Source organism: Condylura cristata, unplaced genomic scaffold (assembly GCF_000260355.1).
Source record: "Condylura cristata isolate star-nosed mole 26May11 unplaced genomic scaffold, ConCri1.0 scaffold00013, whole genome shotgun sequence".
Taxonomy (NCBI): domain Eukaryota; kingdom Metazoa; phylum Chordata; class Mammalia; order Eulipotyphla; family Talpidae; genus Condylura; species Condylura cristata.
Genome location: NW_004567114.1, coordinates 9,907,550 through 9,925,967, shown reverse-complemented (window position 1 = coordinate 9,925,967; position 18,418 = coordinate 9,907,550). Strand labels below are relative to the sequence as shown.

General features: G+C 46.6%; 1 protein-coding gene across 3 annotated transcripts in view; it reads right to left on the bottom strand.

The window, feature by feature from the left end:
- The window catches only part of FOXN3 (forkhead box N3), a 349,499-nt gene that overhangs the window by 154,231 nt on the left and 176,850 nt on the right, over positions 1–18,418 (bottom strand). For all 3 annotated transcript variants that reach the window (XM_012724503.1, XM_012724504.1, XM_004681634.1), the window contains one exon: positions 1,595–1,731. In XM_012724503.1, coding sequence (XP_012579957.1) covers positions 1,595–1,731 — 137 coding nt within the window. The remainder of the gene's footprint in view (positions 1–1,594; positions 1,732–18,418) is intronic.

Sequence of the window (18,418 nt, the reverse complement as noted above, 5' to 3'; positions counted from 1 at the left end):
TCCTACAGCTACATGACCTCAAGTTGTCATTTCCAATAAAGTATGCTTCCACTGATTTTTATGAACACAGACAAAAGCTGCTACAACCTTTCCCCCACCCCCCAAATCTTTCAAACCAACTGTAGTTGCTATGTAGGGCTATTTGTTTCTAAGGCAACAGCGTATATCTAAGTACTAATGGCCTGTCCTTTTGCCAGGCAACAAACAGCCTTGTGCTGCAACTGCACCTGTCTGGGCTACGCGTTACTATGGAGACGCTCCAGTTGCTATGGCTACCATCACGCTAATCGCCTAGCAAAGGCAGACATACAGCAGTCTTCTCAGAGAGCCCAGCTGTTCCTCCCTGTCTCTTGCTGAAGACTGATTGTCCAGGGGCTACGATGGAATGCTTCGCGGCTGAGATGCACAAGAACTTCATTAATGCTGTTTAAGGCACATCACTTTGTGCCTCTTCTGCAGAACAAACATCAGACCAGGGCAAGAATCTGCAAAGCAGTGACGATAAACCACTGCCATCAATGAACGCTTGCAGTCGGAGGGTGAGCCCTCTGGCCTGGACAGTTACAACTGAAACGTGCACACATCAAAAATGTGTGTGTGTGTGTGTGTGTGTGTGTGTGTGTGTGTAGGATTGGCGCAAACACCTCAAACCTGCACACTATGACATAAACAGCAATTTTACAATTTGATTGTATGTTATATTGATGATTTTCTGGAATCTAACATAAAACACTTCTTTACAAATGAGATTAGCTACCTATGGTCCTGTTCACTTACATCTGTGTAAAAATGTTCAAAACAAACAGGCACGGGGCCCCCCTGGTGGCATGACAGGTGAAAGCGCAGCACTGTGAAGCTACTGCAGCCACTGCTGCACGAGTTCCATCCCCGGCCAGGGAGCTGACCCACAGGGCGCAGCAGACCTCTCCCGTCTCCCTGCTGTTCCCCTCAGCAGTGTATTTCAGTACAGCGGCCTATTCTGCTCCCCGCTCTGTCTCTGGTGAGCCCTCTCACCACCCCCCACCCACCCCCCACCCCTGTGCCCCAGTTCTGAAAGCATACATAAATTAATCTTTAAAAAAAAAAAAGGCACGTGATGGGGAACGAAGTCTCCCCTGTCCTCTGCTGGAAGTGGCAAACACCACGTAACCACAACAAAATGATCTCTCGGGAGCACCGTCTACATGGAGACGGAGACCGACAACAACCGGCTGGCTCTTCAGTGAGAACCCGTGGGCACGGTCAGAGGGGGCGCGAAGGCACTGCTGGCGGGGTGCAGTCCTGCCCTCTCCCCGCAACACACCACACCGTGATGGGCTGAGATGGGCAAGCTGTCAACTTTGCTCTGTACATGTTCCTACCCGGGTGGACATTATTTCAGCCACCACGAAGCCTTCGGGAAACGCATTCCTCAGAAGCGCAGCCAAAGAGGTAAGGTACACAGACTCCCCACAATAGGCCTGCAGTGATTCTTCATGTCTTTCTCATTTACCTGCAGTTATTTTTAGAAACCGCAGCCAATTAAGTCAGTTTCAGCCCTGTCTCTGCCAAAATAATGCAACTTCAGCAGACAAAAAAAGTCTGGAGCACTTACCTTTGATATGCCTGAGGAGAGGCGGGTGGTGTGTTGAACACGTGTGAGTAAGGGTGGTAAGGTGTCTTTTTCAAAGCCTGAATAAGATTTTGTCTATACTCGGGGTCAATGCACCACAACGACCCTTTCCCAATACTCTGCAAAGAAAATCAAAATACGAAAGTGATTAATACCGAAACATTGAGCATTGGCACCAAGTAACGTACAATTATTGTCACAGTGACTGCCAGCCTTAACTACTATATTCTTGTACTCTGATGACAGGAAGTCCACAGTATAAGCTTCAGCCTTACTCTTAATAATAAGTTTGACAGATGAAATAAATGTTATTACCAGGTGATACTAGTACAATAATACTGTCATTTTCATATCTTAGCGCCTCAAGCCTCAGATTCTTTTATTATTTTCCAGTGTCAACTCTGACGAACATGTGTATTCACTTCTAAAAATGCTTTTTTGATGTGTCAGATTTCAGGCATTGAAAGCGGACTGAGCCAACCTCAAAACTGCTCTAAAAATCAGAGAGTAAGTTCTTAAGCCATATGACACTGGTGCCACCTTACAAAAACAGAAAAGTAATCCACTTGCTTTTCCTACTTACTCACAAAAGAATGACATTTAAGCTTCAAATGGAATTCTGTAATTACCTTCCCCGAGAAACAGAAGAACTCAGGCAGCAGTGGTAAACCTGATCCAAAATCCAATATTTGTTTTCTGGATTCCTGAGTTTCCTTGAACTCTGCTCCAAACCAAAATGAGCAGAATCTTTAGAGGCCAAACTTTATCATGCAAATTTCTTAAACCTGATTCCGTGGAAAGTGGGAAATTGGCTCTAAGAACCATTTTGGTGTGAGTTTTTGGAGAGCATTTTATACAAATAATAATAGTAATACTAAGCCCTTGCTCGGGGGCCCAGTGGGACTGGCAACAGGCTCTGCTCCCAGCACACGCTTTCAAGTGACCGCATGTACCCAAGCTGCTGGGTAAGGTCAGATGTAAATATTTACTGATTTGGAGAGAAAAGAAGTCAAATTACATAAACCCGCACACCCACCCCCTGCTTCCAGCCAACAGACTGATTTTCAGAACTATTGTACAACGGAAGATTTAGAAAGCAAACAAGCACATTGTTTCACTATTGTAACAGGGGAAAGTTCAAGAAAAGCCCTTAGAAAGAGAACTAAAATCAGTGGTTTCTAAAAATCTTCAAAGAAGTCTTTAAAAATCTGTATTTCAGTCATGAGTTCACCAAATAGTCACAACCTGTTCACAGGCCCATTAAAATTCCTTACTATCAGCCGACAGTGTAGCTTTGGGTGCAAAGAAGGCTCACAGCCAGCTCAGGGCTGGAGCCTCAGATGCCCCCACTCACACACCCAGACTAAGCACTCAGTCCCCCAACATGGAGACACCCCAGTCAGGCGGACCTACTGCCGCTAAACACCCAAAGTTCTCAGTTTAATCACCCAGATGTTCAAAGCCAGCAAAGATTTCAGCTTTGGAAAATTCAACGAGCTTGCGTGCCCTTCCCTTTTGCCCCACATTTTTAAGCCCGGAATAGTTCAGGGCACCAATGAGACAGGCGGGACACCCAATGGCCTGCCCTGGCCCCTCCGTCCTGTGCTTTGGAAAGTGCACAGGAGGCACGCTTTTTAGGAAAAAGCCAACATCGAAGGTGGTGGGGTGAGGTGGGAGGTTCAGGACAGGGTCAGCAAGCCCAGCTGGGCCCCTCATGCCTTGCAGGCGCTCCAGGCAAGCAGCAGCCTCCCGCCTCAGTCCTGGGAACCCAGGGGCTTCTGTTTACAACAAGGTGGCTTGCAGGGTGGGGCCGGTTAATCTTACAGGGAATAAAAATATGACAAAGAAATGAGGGACAACTGACACTCTTAGGGAAAAAACAAAATTGAGCCAAGAACGTGGTTTCTCTTAATCCTGACCTGGGTATCTTGTTCATGACAACACTTTACTCTTTAAGGCTCAGTGGAAAACAAACAAACAAACAAACAAACTGCAGGGTTGTGAGGGGTTGGGGGGCCGGAGTGAGGGGGGCATATAGGTGGGGTGGGAGCATTCCTCAAGGTAACTGATCCCCATGCAAGAGGTAGGTGGAAGAGTAATAGTAAGAAAAAGAATATTCTGGAATCAAACGGATGTGTATAGCGTTGCGCTGGGCAAATCATGGTCCCAAAGCAAGCCAGCTTCCTCATCAGTGAAGGGATGGCCCCCTTGGTACAAAGCCCAGAGGCAGCCCAATGGCCAACACTGGAGCAGGCAGGACCAGCAGGCGGGGAGGGTGTCACTTTTCCGAGGGAATAAAGGAACAAAGTGGGCCAGCTGTACAATGCCTTTCCTTAAATCTAGTCTGATTTCTCCAAAGCTCTCCATCAAGCAAAACACAAACCAAATACCCATGGTGGGGGATGGGAAGGATGCCCAGCAACCACCCTGGAGATCGGAGTCAAGTTACAGCCCCGGCCCAGGAGGAGCCAACTCATAGGCAGCAAGTGCTCTCCTACATTCCCAGACCTGTATTTCCACCCGCCCCCACGCACCCCACCTCCCAGCGCCCTCTACAGCAGCTCCTCAGAGGCTCTGGACCACCGAGCTGCAAGGAGCTTGCTTCCACCAGGTCTTGGCACAGCTAGCCACCCTCCTCACAAGTTAGGCTGGATCCCCATCTTGGCCAGACCCGCTCACTGCAGACATGACAGGGGTCTGGACAGTGGTCAGTTCTGCAACGGGAGAGTGGCTCGGGATGGCTAACAGGTGTCCACAAACGAGACAACTATTTTAGGGCTCCAAAGTAAAAACATTTAAAAAGAAAGGCATCTCCAGGCAGCTCCCACCCTCCAGTGATTCCGCAGGTGTTACTTTTTTTCTCCTTTTCCTACTGAACCTGTCCTTGAAAATGTAAAGATTAATTAATTAATTGAAAAAAGGGCACCGGCTGGACCCACCCCGGGGACACTGGTAATCTCTCCATTCCTCCCATGTCCTTGCCCTGGGGAGCACTCGGCAGGGCAGGGCGTGGGGGAGCCAGCAAGGGTTGGCACTGTGTTTTGTTTGCAAGTCTTCGCTGTGGTTTCGTGTAACAGTTCCGAATAGTGAAAAGGTCGGCTTGAAACTTTTAAAATGGAAATATGCAGGGGAGAATGCTGAAGTTTCTTGGTCCAGGAAAAATTCCACTAAATGCCTCTAACAGAAGACAAAGGATGCCAGGTCATTGGAGCTAGTAATAAGTTTGAGAGGGAGCACTTTTAGAAATATCTGCACCTTATCCAGAAAATAGTTATTTTTCATAAATGTCAGGATCATGCACCATTAAAGGCGAAGGGAATCAAAGTAATAAGACAAGGATCTTTCATCTTTCATAAGACACACTTTCATCATCTTTTGTATGTAGATAATCATGAACTAGTGTGCACATATGAATATATGCCTGTACACACACACACACAGTTTGAGAAAACTAATAAGAAAAGAAGGGAGAAGACGAGTAAAAACATATGGACAAGGTCAAGTTTTGTTGCTGTTGTTTTAATTAAAAAGCACCTGGGGAATAATTGACAACTCACTGGAAAACTTGAGCCTAAGAGGAAAAAAAGCCAAGATTTATAGAGAAAGGTTTAAGAGGAAGAGAGCGAGAATGAAAGGCATAACAGCTCAATTAAGTCTTAAATGTAACTTCTAAAGATAACACTTCTCCCCACAGCTCAGGGATCTCCCCTCAGACAGCTCTGGACCAGCAGCAGCAGGCACCACGCCTCAGGCCTGTGTTTGGGTCTCTACTCTTGTTCGCTTGTGAGGCCCCAGAGCAAGTACCGAATCTGAAACATGGTTTTCACACTGCGGCCATGGTGCAAACATAGGTCACAAAATGCAATGGCTCATTCCAATGGTTTGGGCCACAGGACCAAGCAGAAGAGCGAGCAACTGGAGGCGGCCGGAGGGCCACGGAGTGGACATCTGTTATGAGCTGACCACAGGAGGGTAGGGCAAGGGATGTCACTGGGGGATGCAGAATCCCAGGAAGCATCTGACGTAATCTGGAGGACCAACTATACCTGGAAGTGAAGAGTATGAAAGAGAGAAAATTCATGGGTTAGTTTGAACAACTCAGAAAGTCGAAGACTGGGAGAAGCAGAAAGTCCAGGGCTCATTTCAACACAGATCTCTGAGCTCTCTGTGTATAAGGAGCACGGATGAAGCCTGTGCTCTCTTGCCTCTTCGTCTAGACCCTTCCTGCCGCACGAGCCCCATCCCACAGAGCAGAAGGCAGAACGGTGGCTCTCAGGGGATCTGGCTCTCCAGAGGGAACACCACCTGACTCCTAAACAGCAGAGGTGGTGGGATGTTTCTTGAAGGGTAAGAGTCAACATTTTAGGCTTCCAGGTCACATGGTCTCTGTTTCAACCACCCAACTCTGCCCTTTTGTAGCACAACCACCACCAGAGACCTGGCTATGTCTTGATAGCACTTTATTTATGAAAGCACAGCCCACTGCTGGCCACCTGACCCAACAGCTCCCACATTTGGCCCCAGGGCCCAGATTCAAAGCGCCCATCACCTGGGAAACCTCAAATGCCAGGGAAGGGTCTTCGGGAGCTCAGAGGCAGGCTGGGTCCTGAGAGGTTGGAGAGAGGGCACCCACGGTGGCCCAGGGCAGGGAAGAGAGACACTGGGAGCTAGAAGGGGGTTCCAGCATGACTGGCATCAGTGACAGGAGGACAGTAAGAAGGAGACCCGCACCCCTAACCCCACTGCCATCTGAAGCCAGCTCAGAAGCGTCTACGCCACTCAGCCTCCCTCTCTAGGGCTTGGTTTTTGAGGACCCACGGGCCCAGCAGTCACCCTAATGTACAGTTATACACACCAGCCTTCACTCTCGTATCTCTCTTCCCAGCACAGACATTTCTCTGTTGGAGCCAGGCCAGGCACTGGTATAGACAGCTAGAAGCTCGTCCCTGGGCCTTTGAAGGTGAACCCTTGCTTGGTCGATACTGACCCTGGAGACAGAGAACTGAGTCCAAGTACTGTTTGTTTTCCAAGTTATGTGTTGGGCAAGTTACTTGACTGCTCTGAGCTTCCGGTTCATCATCTATGAAACGGAAGTGATGTAATAATGCCTGCTGTGAGGGTCTCAGGAGATGGCACTGTGCTGGGCACAAAGGAAAAACTCTGGAAATGCTTCTCTCGTTATCATGATGGCAAAGACACTAAGCAGCCAACATCGAGCTCCAAAAGATGCTGCCCCTGCCCCGGTGGTGGGTGGGCACCCGTCCAGTTGTGGAATGGTGCAAATTTTACCTGCAACAAAAGCCACACTTATTTACTGTTTGCGGTCTAATGGTGCTTTCCTTGGTCCAAAGGAAGCATTCTATGGAGGTGTTTTATGGTGAGTCAACCACAAAGTCAAGACCTAGGCGCTGGAGAGGGCTGTTCCAGGGCAGGGAGAAGGGGCACCCCTAAACCCCCAAACCTGCCTCCTCTAAATAGGTGCTGCCATCTGCTACATCAAAACATAGCATTTAAGACCTTTAATGGAAAAGAACTTTAATACAATGTGTATACAAAGTACAGAAAAACCAAAGAATATAGTTCTAAATCAAGCACCCAAAGTGACCCTCATGGGTAAAAGTCCACCCAAAAGGGGTTGGTCCAAACAAGGCCTGAAAGGCCACCACAAGCCCAAAGTATCTTCTGGAGAGGATGCACAGAAAAGGGTCAGAAATGGCCAGACAAGAGTGGGAGGAAAAGAACAAAATCACAACCAAGATCAATGCTGCCATAGTCACCTCCCCACGGATCTCTCACCCACATCTGTTTCACCCAGTCCAGGGCCAAGAAACAAGACAAAGCTTCTTCCATGTCTCTCTGCTCCATGTTCCTCCTAAGGGCTCCATCCTGCTCCCCTCTTCCTCAGTCTCCTCTCCAGATTCTCCTCTTGCCTGCTCAGCTCCATTCTCCTTTGGGTGGGGCAGGGAACCTGGCACCAGCCCCCACCCCCTTCCCACTCTGTTACAGGGCCAAGCAGGGGAAGCCCTGGCCTGCAGTCACTGGTCACACAGAGGCCTCCTAGGGCTCCAGGCTTCCTGCAGCGGTCCTGGCCCTAGGGAGCTGCAGCCAATTTCTTGGAGGGGAGAGGCCGGCCCGCTGGCTACCTGGCACGGTGGGACGAGGGACTACTTGGGCAGAAGGAACTGGCCTTGGATCAGGGAAAGGGCCCCCCCTCCACTCACTGGGCACCAAAGGACACGCTTACTCTACAAATTGGGGAGAGAGGTCCAGAGTTAATAGTTTACATCAAATTTCTTTTCTACCTGAAATAGAGAAAGCTTTCCAAGGTCTGGAAGACAGTCTTAGTGCATTCTCTCTATGGCACAGATTCCCCGGGGTGCACCCCCCCATTTCTGCTCCCACCACACCCCATGTGTTCCCTCCTCCCCTGCTACCCCTTGCTGTTCCTCCTCTGCTGGGGTCCCTCAGGACCAAGTTGGTATAAAGGAGGGTGGGGGAGAGGTTGGGAGAGGAGGGTGGGTGGGGGCCGATGAAGGGAGGGTACAGATAGGAGTTAACTCTGCCACAGGTTCCCAGATCCCCACATCATCATCCTCGCTCCCAGACAGGCCAGAACCCAGACTTCAACAGGTCACAAACTCATTCAAACTTCCTCGGGCCTCATGACAGGTTGTCTCTTGCACCTGATCTTGAAGCAACACCACAGGAAGCTGCAACACAGAGGCTGGGCCTACGTTATTCAGGGCAGGACCTCTGAAGGAAGACAAATAATAAACAACTACGAAAATTGCGTAAGCTGGCCACAGGGCTGCAGGACAACATAGGAGCAGAGATAAGCACTGTGGGGGAGGGGTATTAAAACAAGCACACGCGCGCACGTGCACACGCACACACATATCCGGACACATGGACACACACACACACACACACCACATGCACAAGGATCCACATGCTCTCTTGCTATCTCCTTGGCGGACCTACTCGTTGCCCACACCCCTTGTCCAAGGCAGGCCCTCAAGGCCCCCCAGCCCGCCCCTACTGGGGTATCCACATCACCGCACCTCCTGACTGTCCCCCTGAGCCTTTCAACGTGATGACAGGATAACACAAATTGATTCCTGCCAGCGTGCCTATGAGAAGGACCAGAATAGTGCTGGGCTTTCCAGGGAACATTCTAGAATGCACCCCACACACAGTCCCCAAGCCAAAGGATGACTCCTCACAAAGGAGGCATGTGCAGGGTTCTGGTCTATACTGCCCTCCTGCTGTGCTCCTGGGAATAAACCCGTAGGTCTCTTCATCTGCGGATAGAGGCAATACCACCTTCTCCAAGTCACACAGGGTACACGGGGTTAAATCTGGAGGAGGAGGAGGAGTACCAGGTGTCAGGGGCAGTGACAGGGCTTATCAGTAATTCTCCTTGCTGTGGAAAAAAATCTCAGGAGAAGTTGAGGGGTGGAGGGGAGGCGGTCATGAAAAATAGAGGAAAAGTTGTTTCGACAAATGACCAGGTCATCACACCACCACAATGTGCTTACAGCCAGGGAGTCCCAAAGGCCCCTTTGTCCTGAAATTCTGTAATCCATAGTCTAAAGACAGTGGGGAAATTTTTAAATTGTAAAAGTATGAGAAAAATGGTCTGAGGAGCTAGCCAAGTATATGAAAGAAGGAAGAAAAAGAATAAAACTGATTGCAAAGAATTTTTTTCTACAGACATCAGTGTCCACTTCCCAGCACACACGATTCAGAAATGAAAGACCTTTATAAAAGAAGTCAGGCCAAGCACTCAGATTCCCTAACCATGGTTTGCAGTGGCTTAAAGCCCCACTGTGCTCTCTAATAGTTTCCCCAGCTGCCCCACGAAAAGCAGGAGGAGTGGGAAAGAACAGCGACACCCCACACGCCTAGTCCAGACAGGAATTTCTCAACACAGCGCCCACTTGCCTAATCCAGCAGGACCCTGCAGGACCTGGAGAGTCCCTGCAGGAGGGGTGCTACCCCGCTGGCTGGCTGCATCAGGAGCCTGCTACACGCCTCCCTGACCATCACAGAGAGAGACCATTATCAGATATGCAAAGCTCCAGGCCTACAGTTGCCTGTATTATTTTACAGGTGTGCTCTAAAAGCTATAAAGATGAACACCCTGATTAATCCAACATGACGCAACAGTCAGGTACTGAAGCTTGAGGTTCATTTTCAGAACCTGCAATTCTTCCAGAAAGGCATCCCAGTTCCTGAACACTGCCTCCCTTCACTGAGGGTCCCTGGACTTGAGGGACAAGGGAACACAGGTGGGACAGGATGGGAATAACTGTTTTAGGCAACTGGAAAAGTTTCACCTGAGTGGAGAAGGTGTTGTGTGTTTTCTTTCATGGTGTAGGTAGAATAGAATCCACAATCTCTTTGCATTTTGAGAGCTAGGCAAACCCATAACCACCCAAGATTTGCCTAAAACCAGAAGGATCTCCAGGAGAAAGCTAGCAGCGTGAGCTGGTGGGGGTGGGAATGGATAGGCCAGGTTTTCAGATTTCATCTTGACTTGGCTTTGCAGGAATCTTTCCAGTCATTCAAGTTCTTTCTTCCCCCTCCTCCTCCCCATTCTCTCCATCACCATGGATGTTTCTACAGGGAAACAGGAAGATTTGAAGGCTGGTAGAGCTAACAAGTTTTTGGGTTGAAATCAGTTCTAGTTTGGACTCCCCAGAGTTTCCCAACTGCCAGGAGTAGTCAATAGCTAGTACATGAGAAACAATCGAAAATAAAATAAAACCAAAACATCCAAACTCTATCTACTTATAAATATCGTCAAACTCTGCACTGGTCCATTCTTATTAAAGAACAAGAAACACACACACACACACACACACACACACACACACACACATACCCCTCAGACTCCAAGTCAGCAGTTCCAAAGAATGGTCATCTATAAAATAGTTGTTTTTATCCAACTAAACCTTGGGCTTCTCCCAAATTAGCTTCACTAATCTGTCCTTTGGGGGCATTTAGCAAACAAAAGTTAACTCTTCTCCCAGATCTGAAACCTCACAGTGTCACATAGGCAGGCTGAGAAAACATATGGACACAGAAGAGTTTTAAAACATGTTAAGCACACACCACACAGCAAGTATAAAAGCTCCGAGCTTCATATATCTCTAGTAGCATCCAGGTTACACCATTTCCGAGTCAAACCATGACCCATGGGAACTCAACACAAAGGTGACTCACTCGGTCACACTCTTCCACACACACACAGATGCTGTATGGACAATAAATTCTTCACAACAACTGAATGGCTAATGACTTTATTATAGATACACAAGATGCAAATGCAAAAGGTTTTATGAGTAACCTGCTATGAAACAGAACCATGCCACGATGTGATAAAGTTGTCCCGAATGTGGATATATTCCTTTTATTTCCTACTATGAAATTAACACTTGTTTGTATCATACCCAAGTACCCAAGATGTTCAAGTTCAGATTGCATAAACAAGGTCCAAAGAGGATAAATATTAAATTGCCATTTGCATGCTTCTGCTTTTAGTGTACAAGGCAAACTGACTTAAAGCTAGTAGATATGAAGGAATGTAAATTTCACTATTCACTACTTGACTAAAACAAAACCCAGTTAATTTACAAGTTCGAGACCCAGGATAAGCACACTGTGTGAAGGAGAGGGGGCAAGATGGTGGCAAGCTGCTGCAGCTCTGGTCTGAACTTGCCCTTTTTCTAAGGCCTCTACTTTCCTAAGTGATTCAATGTCACAATGATCCTTGATGCGATCATGCTTTAAAACGCACATGGACTGACCCACGTTTGGATTACAACCTGCCACCTCGTGCCACTTTATCTTCTGGTTGTCAGTAGTTACTCATCTATTTTTAAATGTTCCAATATTATCTTATCTAATTGGCACATACAATTCCACCACCTTTTTTCCATAACGGAAGGTGCTGAATGTCTCTGGCCAGGTAAAAGTGGCAATCATAGGGCAGGGTGCATACTGGGTCGGAGTTTCAGTTTGGGTGCTGCATTTTCAAGAAGAAATTATCCTAAAGACCCTTGGTGAGACATGCACACTGGGTTGTGTTGTTGTGTGGGTAAGGAGTGGTCACTGGCCTGAAGACGACCCTTACAGGCAGTTCCTGGGGACGACCCTTGCAGGCAGTTCCCAGTTTGGGAAACCAGCTGTTGGCCCCCACATCTGACATCTTGCTCTGTTTTACTAGGCCACTCTGAAAGAGAAAGTGCCTTCCCCGTAGCTCTGACTTCTAGCACAGGTATTCCAACAGCGAAAGAGGCCCTTTCAATAGCCTCTGGATTTGACCTCATGCTACAAAGATAAATCTGAAATCATCCCTGACGCAAGGGGGAGAGTCGATAGTGGCCAAATGACGTGGTTCTATGGCTCCTTTGAACTCCTGTAGGTGCTAGTGAAGATATGTGCTGGGCCCCTGGAAGCAGATCAGGGCCAGAGAGGAAGAGGAAGGGGAATTTATGAAAACTCAGGAAGGAGGTAAGGTCCAGAACTCCAAATGGAGCTGGTGTCACCAGGTGCAGAGTGGCAGAGAGGCAAAGGGTGCTCAGAGAATGAACTATGCCTGTGGTTTATGGCCACAGAAAACTGGGACAACAGAATCTACTCAAAAAGACCCTGGTGACTGCATGCAACTTCATGAAAACTGCAGCAAGGCCTGAGCCACCCAACCCAGTGTCCCGGGTCAAAGCCTCACCCCTCCTCTGGCCTCACACTTAGGTTCCTTGTACCCATTTATGAGTATTTAAAAAGCAAACGCCACCGATTCTCAGTTTATCATCCCACCTAGTTCACTGACCGCATTCCCGACGGGTCCTGCACACCTGACTCAGTTTTGGTGATCACATGATGTATGTCACCTGGAAATGCCAGTGAGCATGGGTCACTCCAAGGAGTCAGTGGCCTGGAAGATCGCTGCCGGGGTACCTGGGAAGGCACACCTGCTTCCGGGCATTTCTCAGCTCACGTGCAAATTCACGTTCAATCTGAAGCTCTGAACACAAAGGCCAGTACTCTGGAGAGCTAATCAGAAGTTCATGGGATTAACAAATGACAATTGCACAAGGCGACTTGGTCGCCAGCAACAGGTCGCGCAGAGGGTAGCTGTGCCTCAGGGTTGTGTGTTATCTGATTAGGACACGGGGCTCACAAACACGTGACGTGCGCCACCCAAGTGTGAGCGTGCTCTCGGCTGCCGAGTTAGTTGGTGGCCGAATCTCAGTAAGGACCCCTGGGCTGGGCATTCCCATGTCCCCACGGGGGGTGAGAGGTCCAGAAGCCTTGCCCAGGGACACACGGGGATACTTACCAATCACATCCTGACCATCCCTCAGTGACGAGTAAGAGTTTCCAAGTAGCCCTTGATTATCCGTGGAAATTTTATACACAGAAATTTCAACTCAAAAGTATACTGCTGAGTGACCTGGTCAAAACGATGTTCAGTCCGGCTTGGATCTTCAGATAGACACAAACCGTTCAGGCTGCTGCTGGTGTTGGGAGCAGCACAATCACCACCCATGAATTGACAGCAGACCATGTGCCAAAACTCTCCAAAGCGCTTTAGGCATATTATCTCATTCATCCTCCCCACCCCAAAACCTAGAAGGTGGGTAGTATCAGGAACCTACTCACAGACGAGGAGATTAAGATTCAAACAGGTTCATGAACTTCACCTAAGGTTGGATGTAAGAAGTTCGAGTCAGGAACCTATAAGCCTCCCCAGCAAAATGAGCCTGCACCCCAACAGTGAGGCCAGGCACGGGCTACAATCAACCACACTACCCACTTCCCAGTCAATCCACAGTGGGAGGGGCCAGTCTGCACACATTGTCTTTAAACATTCATTTCAAATGAAGACCAAAGTCACGAGTAACTTCTATTATTACTTTTTTATTTTAGTGTTGCTCAAACCTGAGTTGCAGGCCAAACACCACTTTTCTGCTTCTGTGCCCAATTTCAAAAGGCAATCAAGTATCTCAGGTACTCCTTAAAAAACTTGATGAGGAATGTGAGAAGATGAAGTCCATTTACAGGCAAGGAACGAGGCTCTGAAGAGCTAGGTGCTTGCCCTAGATGGTTACCTGCAAGCAGAGCCAAGCATCAAACTTCAGTTTCCTACCATCTTTCGTGGAGCCGCTCAGGTGAGAGAGCCTAGCCAGGCGGAAAATGTTTTCAAATCTGTGTGATTGGGAGAGCTCCAACATCTGTATCAAGAACCAGATCAACAATCCCACAAAGCAAAACAACTTGTATCTGCTTGTTCAGATGTTCCTCTCACTCCCACCCCTCAGGTGGACTCCCGTTCTCTGCAGATGCTAAACATTATTGCTGCTCAAGAGAAACTTCTTGCAGGGAGTTTCTTGTTGTGAACAGAACAAGGACCCAGGCTGGGCAAACATGTATCCAAATGGGTGAGAGAAGGCTACAGGCCCCACATCAGTGTGATGCCACCACCTGCACTGGATCTGTTTGGCAAAAGCAATGCACCCCTAAATTATGCTCAAGTTCTGGGGCAGAGTCCACCTGACTTCACACCCCACCTAGTACCTAATTCACATCTCTGGTAAGTTACATGCTTCTAAGTGCTCATAAGCACATAGGTGAGACACTGTTATCACCTTGTTAAGACAACAGAAATAACCCTCACCCTTTGGCGTTCCCAAAACATTAATGACAATAGCATCATACATTCCATCCTGGTCGCCAACTCACTCTGAGCAGGAATCCAAGGTGGATCTGCCTGGTGGCCCCAAGGTCAGCAAGCTCAGACAGTAGGAGCTCGTGAGGTACCCCCAGAGGGTACCCCAGGCTGCCAGTGTTCCCAACAGGGCCCTGGGACAATGGAGCCTGTTGTCTAGAAGGGTGCTGCCCGAGTGGGCAGCTGAAAAAGAACATGGAGTTCTGATCAATTTCATTCTTTCAAGAAAGAAAGTTACTTTACCTATTTATAATAAATAAGTAAATAAAAATGTATTTATTTATGCATACAGATCTGGGGTACAGGCCATAGGTGCCCAGGCAGTGAGAGGATTCACCAGACACAGTGGGAACAGAACAGGCCGACTGACGAAGTACACTGCTGAGGAGAGTAGTGGGCGGGTCAGGAGAGGTCTGCCGTGCCATGTGGGTCACCTTTGGGGCCAGGGATCGAACTCATGCTGAGGTGGCTTTAGCTTCTTGGTGCTGTGCTTTAACCTGCAGCGCCACCAGGGAGAGCCCAGAAACTTAGTTACTTTTTAAAAACCTTACTTCAAGGTAAGGGAGTCCCACCCCTCCTAAGTACACAAAAGCATTCAGGGCTCACAGCACCAATGCTGGTGGCTAGCCCCCCTTCCCCCCCGCCCCCCCCCCAGATGATGAGGATGCTGGATCAGTGCTTTGGTCAGCATCATTTCATTGCAACACTGAGAAGAAAACATTCCCAACTGATAGATGAGCCAAGTCATTGCTGGTCCTGCTTTTATTTTGTGTTTGCACCTTGACCTGCACTGCAGACACACCCTAACTGTCCTCCTCCTCTCCCCAACCCACACAGACCAACATTCCTAACCCAGCCTCAGGTCCCCTTTCCACAGATTTCCAGCCTGGTTCCTCCAGAGGCCCTGGTGATGGAGGGGAGGGTATTTATCCTTCTGGCTCCCTCAAAGGTGTAGCTACAAGCTGCTACCAGAGGCCACGACCCGACAGGGCCCCAGAACTCAGCTCCTTTCCCCTCCAGGCTGTGGCACTGCTGCACTGTTTCAGGAGGTGCAACCCTGTCCCCCAAAAGTAGTGGGCGCTCCTTGCTGGCTTCCTATCCTCCCTACCCCCACCCCCCATGAACTAACCCTCTATTAAAATTTTCCTTAGTTCTCCTTCCAGGACAGTGACTGACAAATTCAAAACCCAACTGACTATACCCTAAAATTTCACTCTTCGAACTATTACATGGCACAATAGGTAGCTACTAATTCCCCAAATCTCCAAGTCATCAGGGGACAGTAATCAGGCAGGGGGCGGATGCCATCAAGAGTGACATAATAATTTACTGTATATCAGGAAAGAGCAGAATTTATCTTCTTAAAAAAGTGAAATAAGTTTTCCAATATGAAAACAAGATTACAGTATCAGAAAAGCATGGTGTTACTGAAAACATTCTCTGCAGAATTCCTGTGCAAAGCAGTGATGACCACCCTGCTTCCGTTACTTTAAGCAGGCGTAAAATCTGCAAATAGGACCACAGTGTCGGCCTAGATTCCAATTTCAGAACAGTTGATTGAAACTACCTCTTATCTAAAACACTTTATAGAATAGATAATGACTACAGAGTTGGGAATCAATTATTGTAATGATAACATAGAATTCAAATGTCTAAGAATTTAAGACTTAATATGTCAGACTCATCCTGAAGATCACTGGTGTTTCGTACTAGGTCAGGGCGACCTGCAAGAAATTAAAACATAAACTGAAGTTTCAAATCTAAAAACCATGAGCTGTCTCATATGTAGGGAGGAGGGTGATTACCAAAGACCTAAAAGAGGGGAGGGGAGGTAAGCCCGACACATACCAAAAACTCAAAAATGTATAATCACTGAGGTAAGGATCAAATTCAGTGCCAATATCTAAAATGTTATAAACAAATAAACAAGAGTTGTTAACAAACCGCATGTAACAGTACATTTTTTAAGGTACCAGAACTGCAATTTAACCAGAGCTCTGTAAGGAACAAGTCTATACAACTTCATCTAAAGTCAAATGATCACGTGAGGGCTTATCACGGTTTTCCACAGACCTGAGTTCCAAAGAGTGAGGGTTAGGGTTACTTTCCCAGGGTTGAGCCTGTTACTACAGGTCCTAGAGTTACAGCATTTTTGAAATTTTGCAACAAGTCTTAAGAGACAGAGCACGTAAACAAAGTCCTTTTCTTGGGAAATCACGATGAGATCCAGAGACAAGAGCAGCCTTGGCCTCGGCCCTCCTCCTGTATCTTTCCTACACAGCACGTACAAAAGTTACAGCTGTACTTTCATTTGTGAGGCTACCGGATCCATGTCTCTCCCTTGTGCTAACAAGAGAACTCTACAAAGGTGGGGACTATCGACATGTGAGTACTTAACACACTCAGAGATGCTCACTTGTGTCCAATCATCTAAACAGCACATCTTCCATGTAGGACTGAGAAATGTTTAAGTTTGAGACATTACTAAATACACTTAATAAAATTGTAACTTCAGAGCTGACAAACAGTTTACTATTCAAACTAAAACTTCAATTAAAGGAGGAACAATACAAATAAAAATCACAAAATTGAACCGCATGCCCACTGGAATGCCTAAAATTAAAAACATAAATGCTAAGTGTTGGTTAGAATGAGAAGCTACTGAAGCACTCAGCAATGTAAACTGACACAAATGCTTTCAACTATTGGTTAGCATCCTCAAAATTAAATGTAACATAGCAGAGAGCCCAAAAATGCCACTCCTTGGAATTTACCTATGAAAAATTAATTCATGTATCCATACAAAGACTTGTAAAACAATCTTCAGTACAGTTTTATGCATACTGTAAGAACTTCAAACAAACCAAAATCTAACAAATGGCAACTAAACAAACAAAAAGATTTCTGTATGATGGAATACTACTCAGCAAAGAAAAGGAATGAGCTATTAGTAAACATGACGGAACTCATGCCTCTTAAAAACATGCTTAGTAACAGAACTTAAGACATAAAAATATGCTAATCTAAAATTTCATTAACATGAAATTCTACAAAAGGTAAACTAATCAATTGAGAAACAAAGTCCCTGAGTGGTTACCTGAGGGTTTGGGCGAATGATGCGAAAGGGTACCAGGAAAACTGGTGATGATGAAAATGTCATTATCTCTATTGTGGCCAAGGTTACACAGGTAAATACCTACTAATCAGGACAGTGTGTGCATTTATTAAAATGAACTGTTATGCCTCAATGAAGTTTTTTTTTCTTTTTTTAAGAGCAAACCATAAATCCAATCTTTTAAAGCAAACAAAATCTAACTAGAGGACCAACTTGGCGAGATAACCCCAGAAGAAAAGGAATTCTTTTCTGTGACTCTGAACTCTATACTGACTATTCATGTAGAGGAATATAAACTAAAACCAAAATGACTGTAAAGAAATATTATATTCTGATCAAAATTATATTATCAATGTAACAATATAATTTTGAAACTATTTCACATGTCTATAAAATAACAGAATCAAGGATATTAGAAGACAAGCAAAGAATTACCAATACAAAAGCAGAGTTTAAGAAAAAAAATCTAATAATGTTACATGTGATTTGGAAATATCAATAAGGTCATGAATTTGTCCTATTAGCCATGGCCACCAAAAGTCCTAAAAATAATAGCACCCAAGCCACCACGAACATACCAAGTGTCCCGAATTGGTTTCTAAATACCATTCGCCACTAAAAGAAATCAGACCTTTTTGGAGAAATGGGAAATATAAGATAAACTTAACATCTCTATTCAAAGAAAGCAAGGAAGTGCTCTTAAGACTAACGGGCACGTTCAAAGGACATAAAAGACAGCTTGCACAGGCCCTCCTGGCCAGATCAGGGATCATCTGAGCACCAAACAATGGCTGTAATTGATTATACAACACTGACTAAATAAAGACCTATGAGTCCATAATAATACTCAGAGAGAGAGATTTATTTGCCATTAGAGGCGATTATTACACCAATCCTTTTCTCTAAAAATTGGTCATTACAGTTTTTAGGAACTGTAATGCCAACAAATAACAGA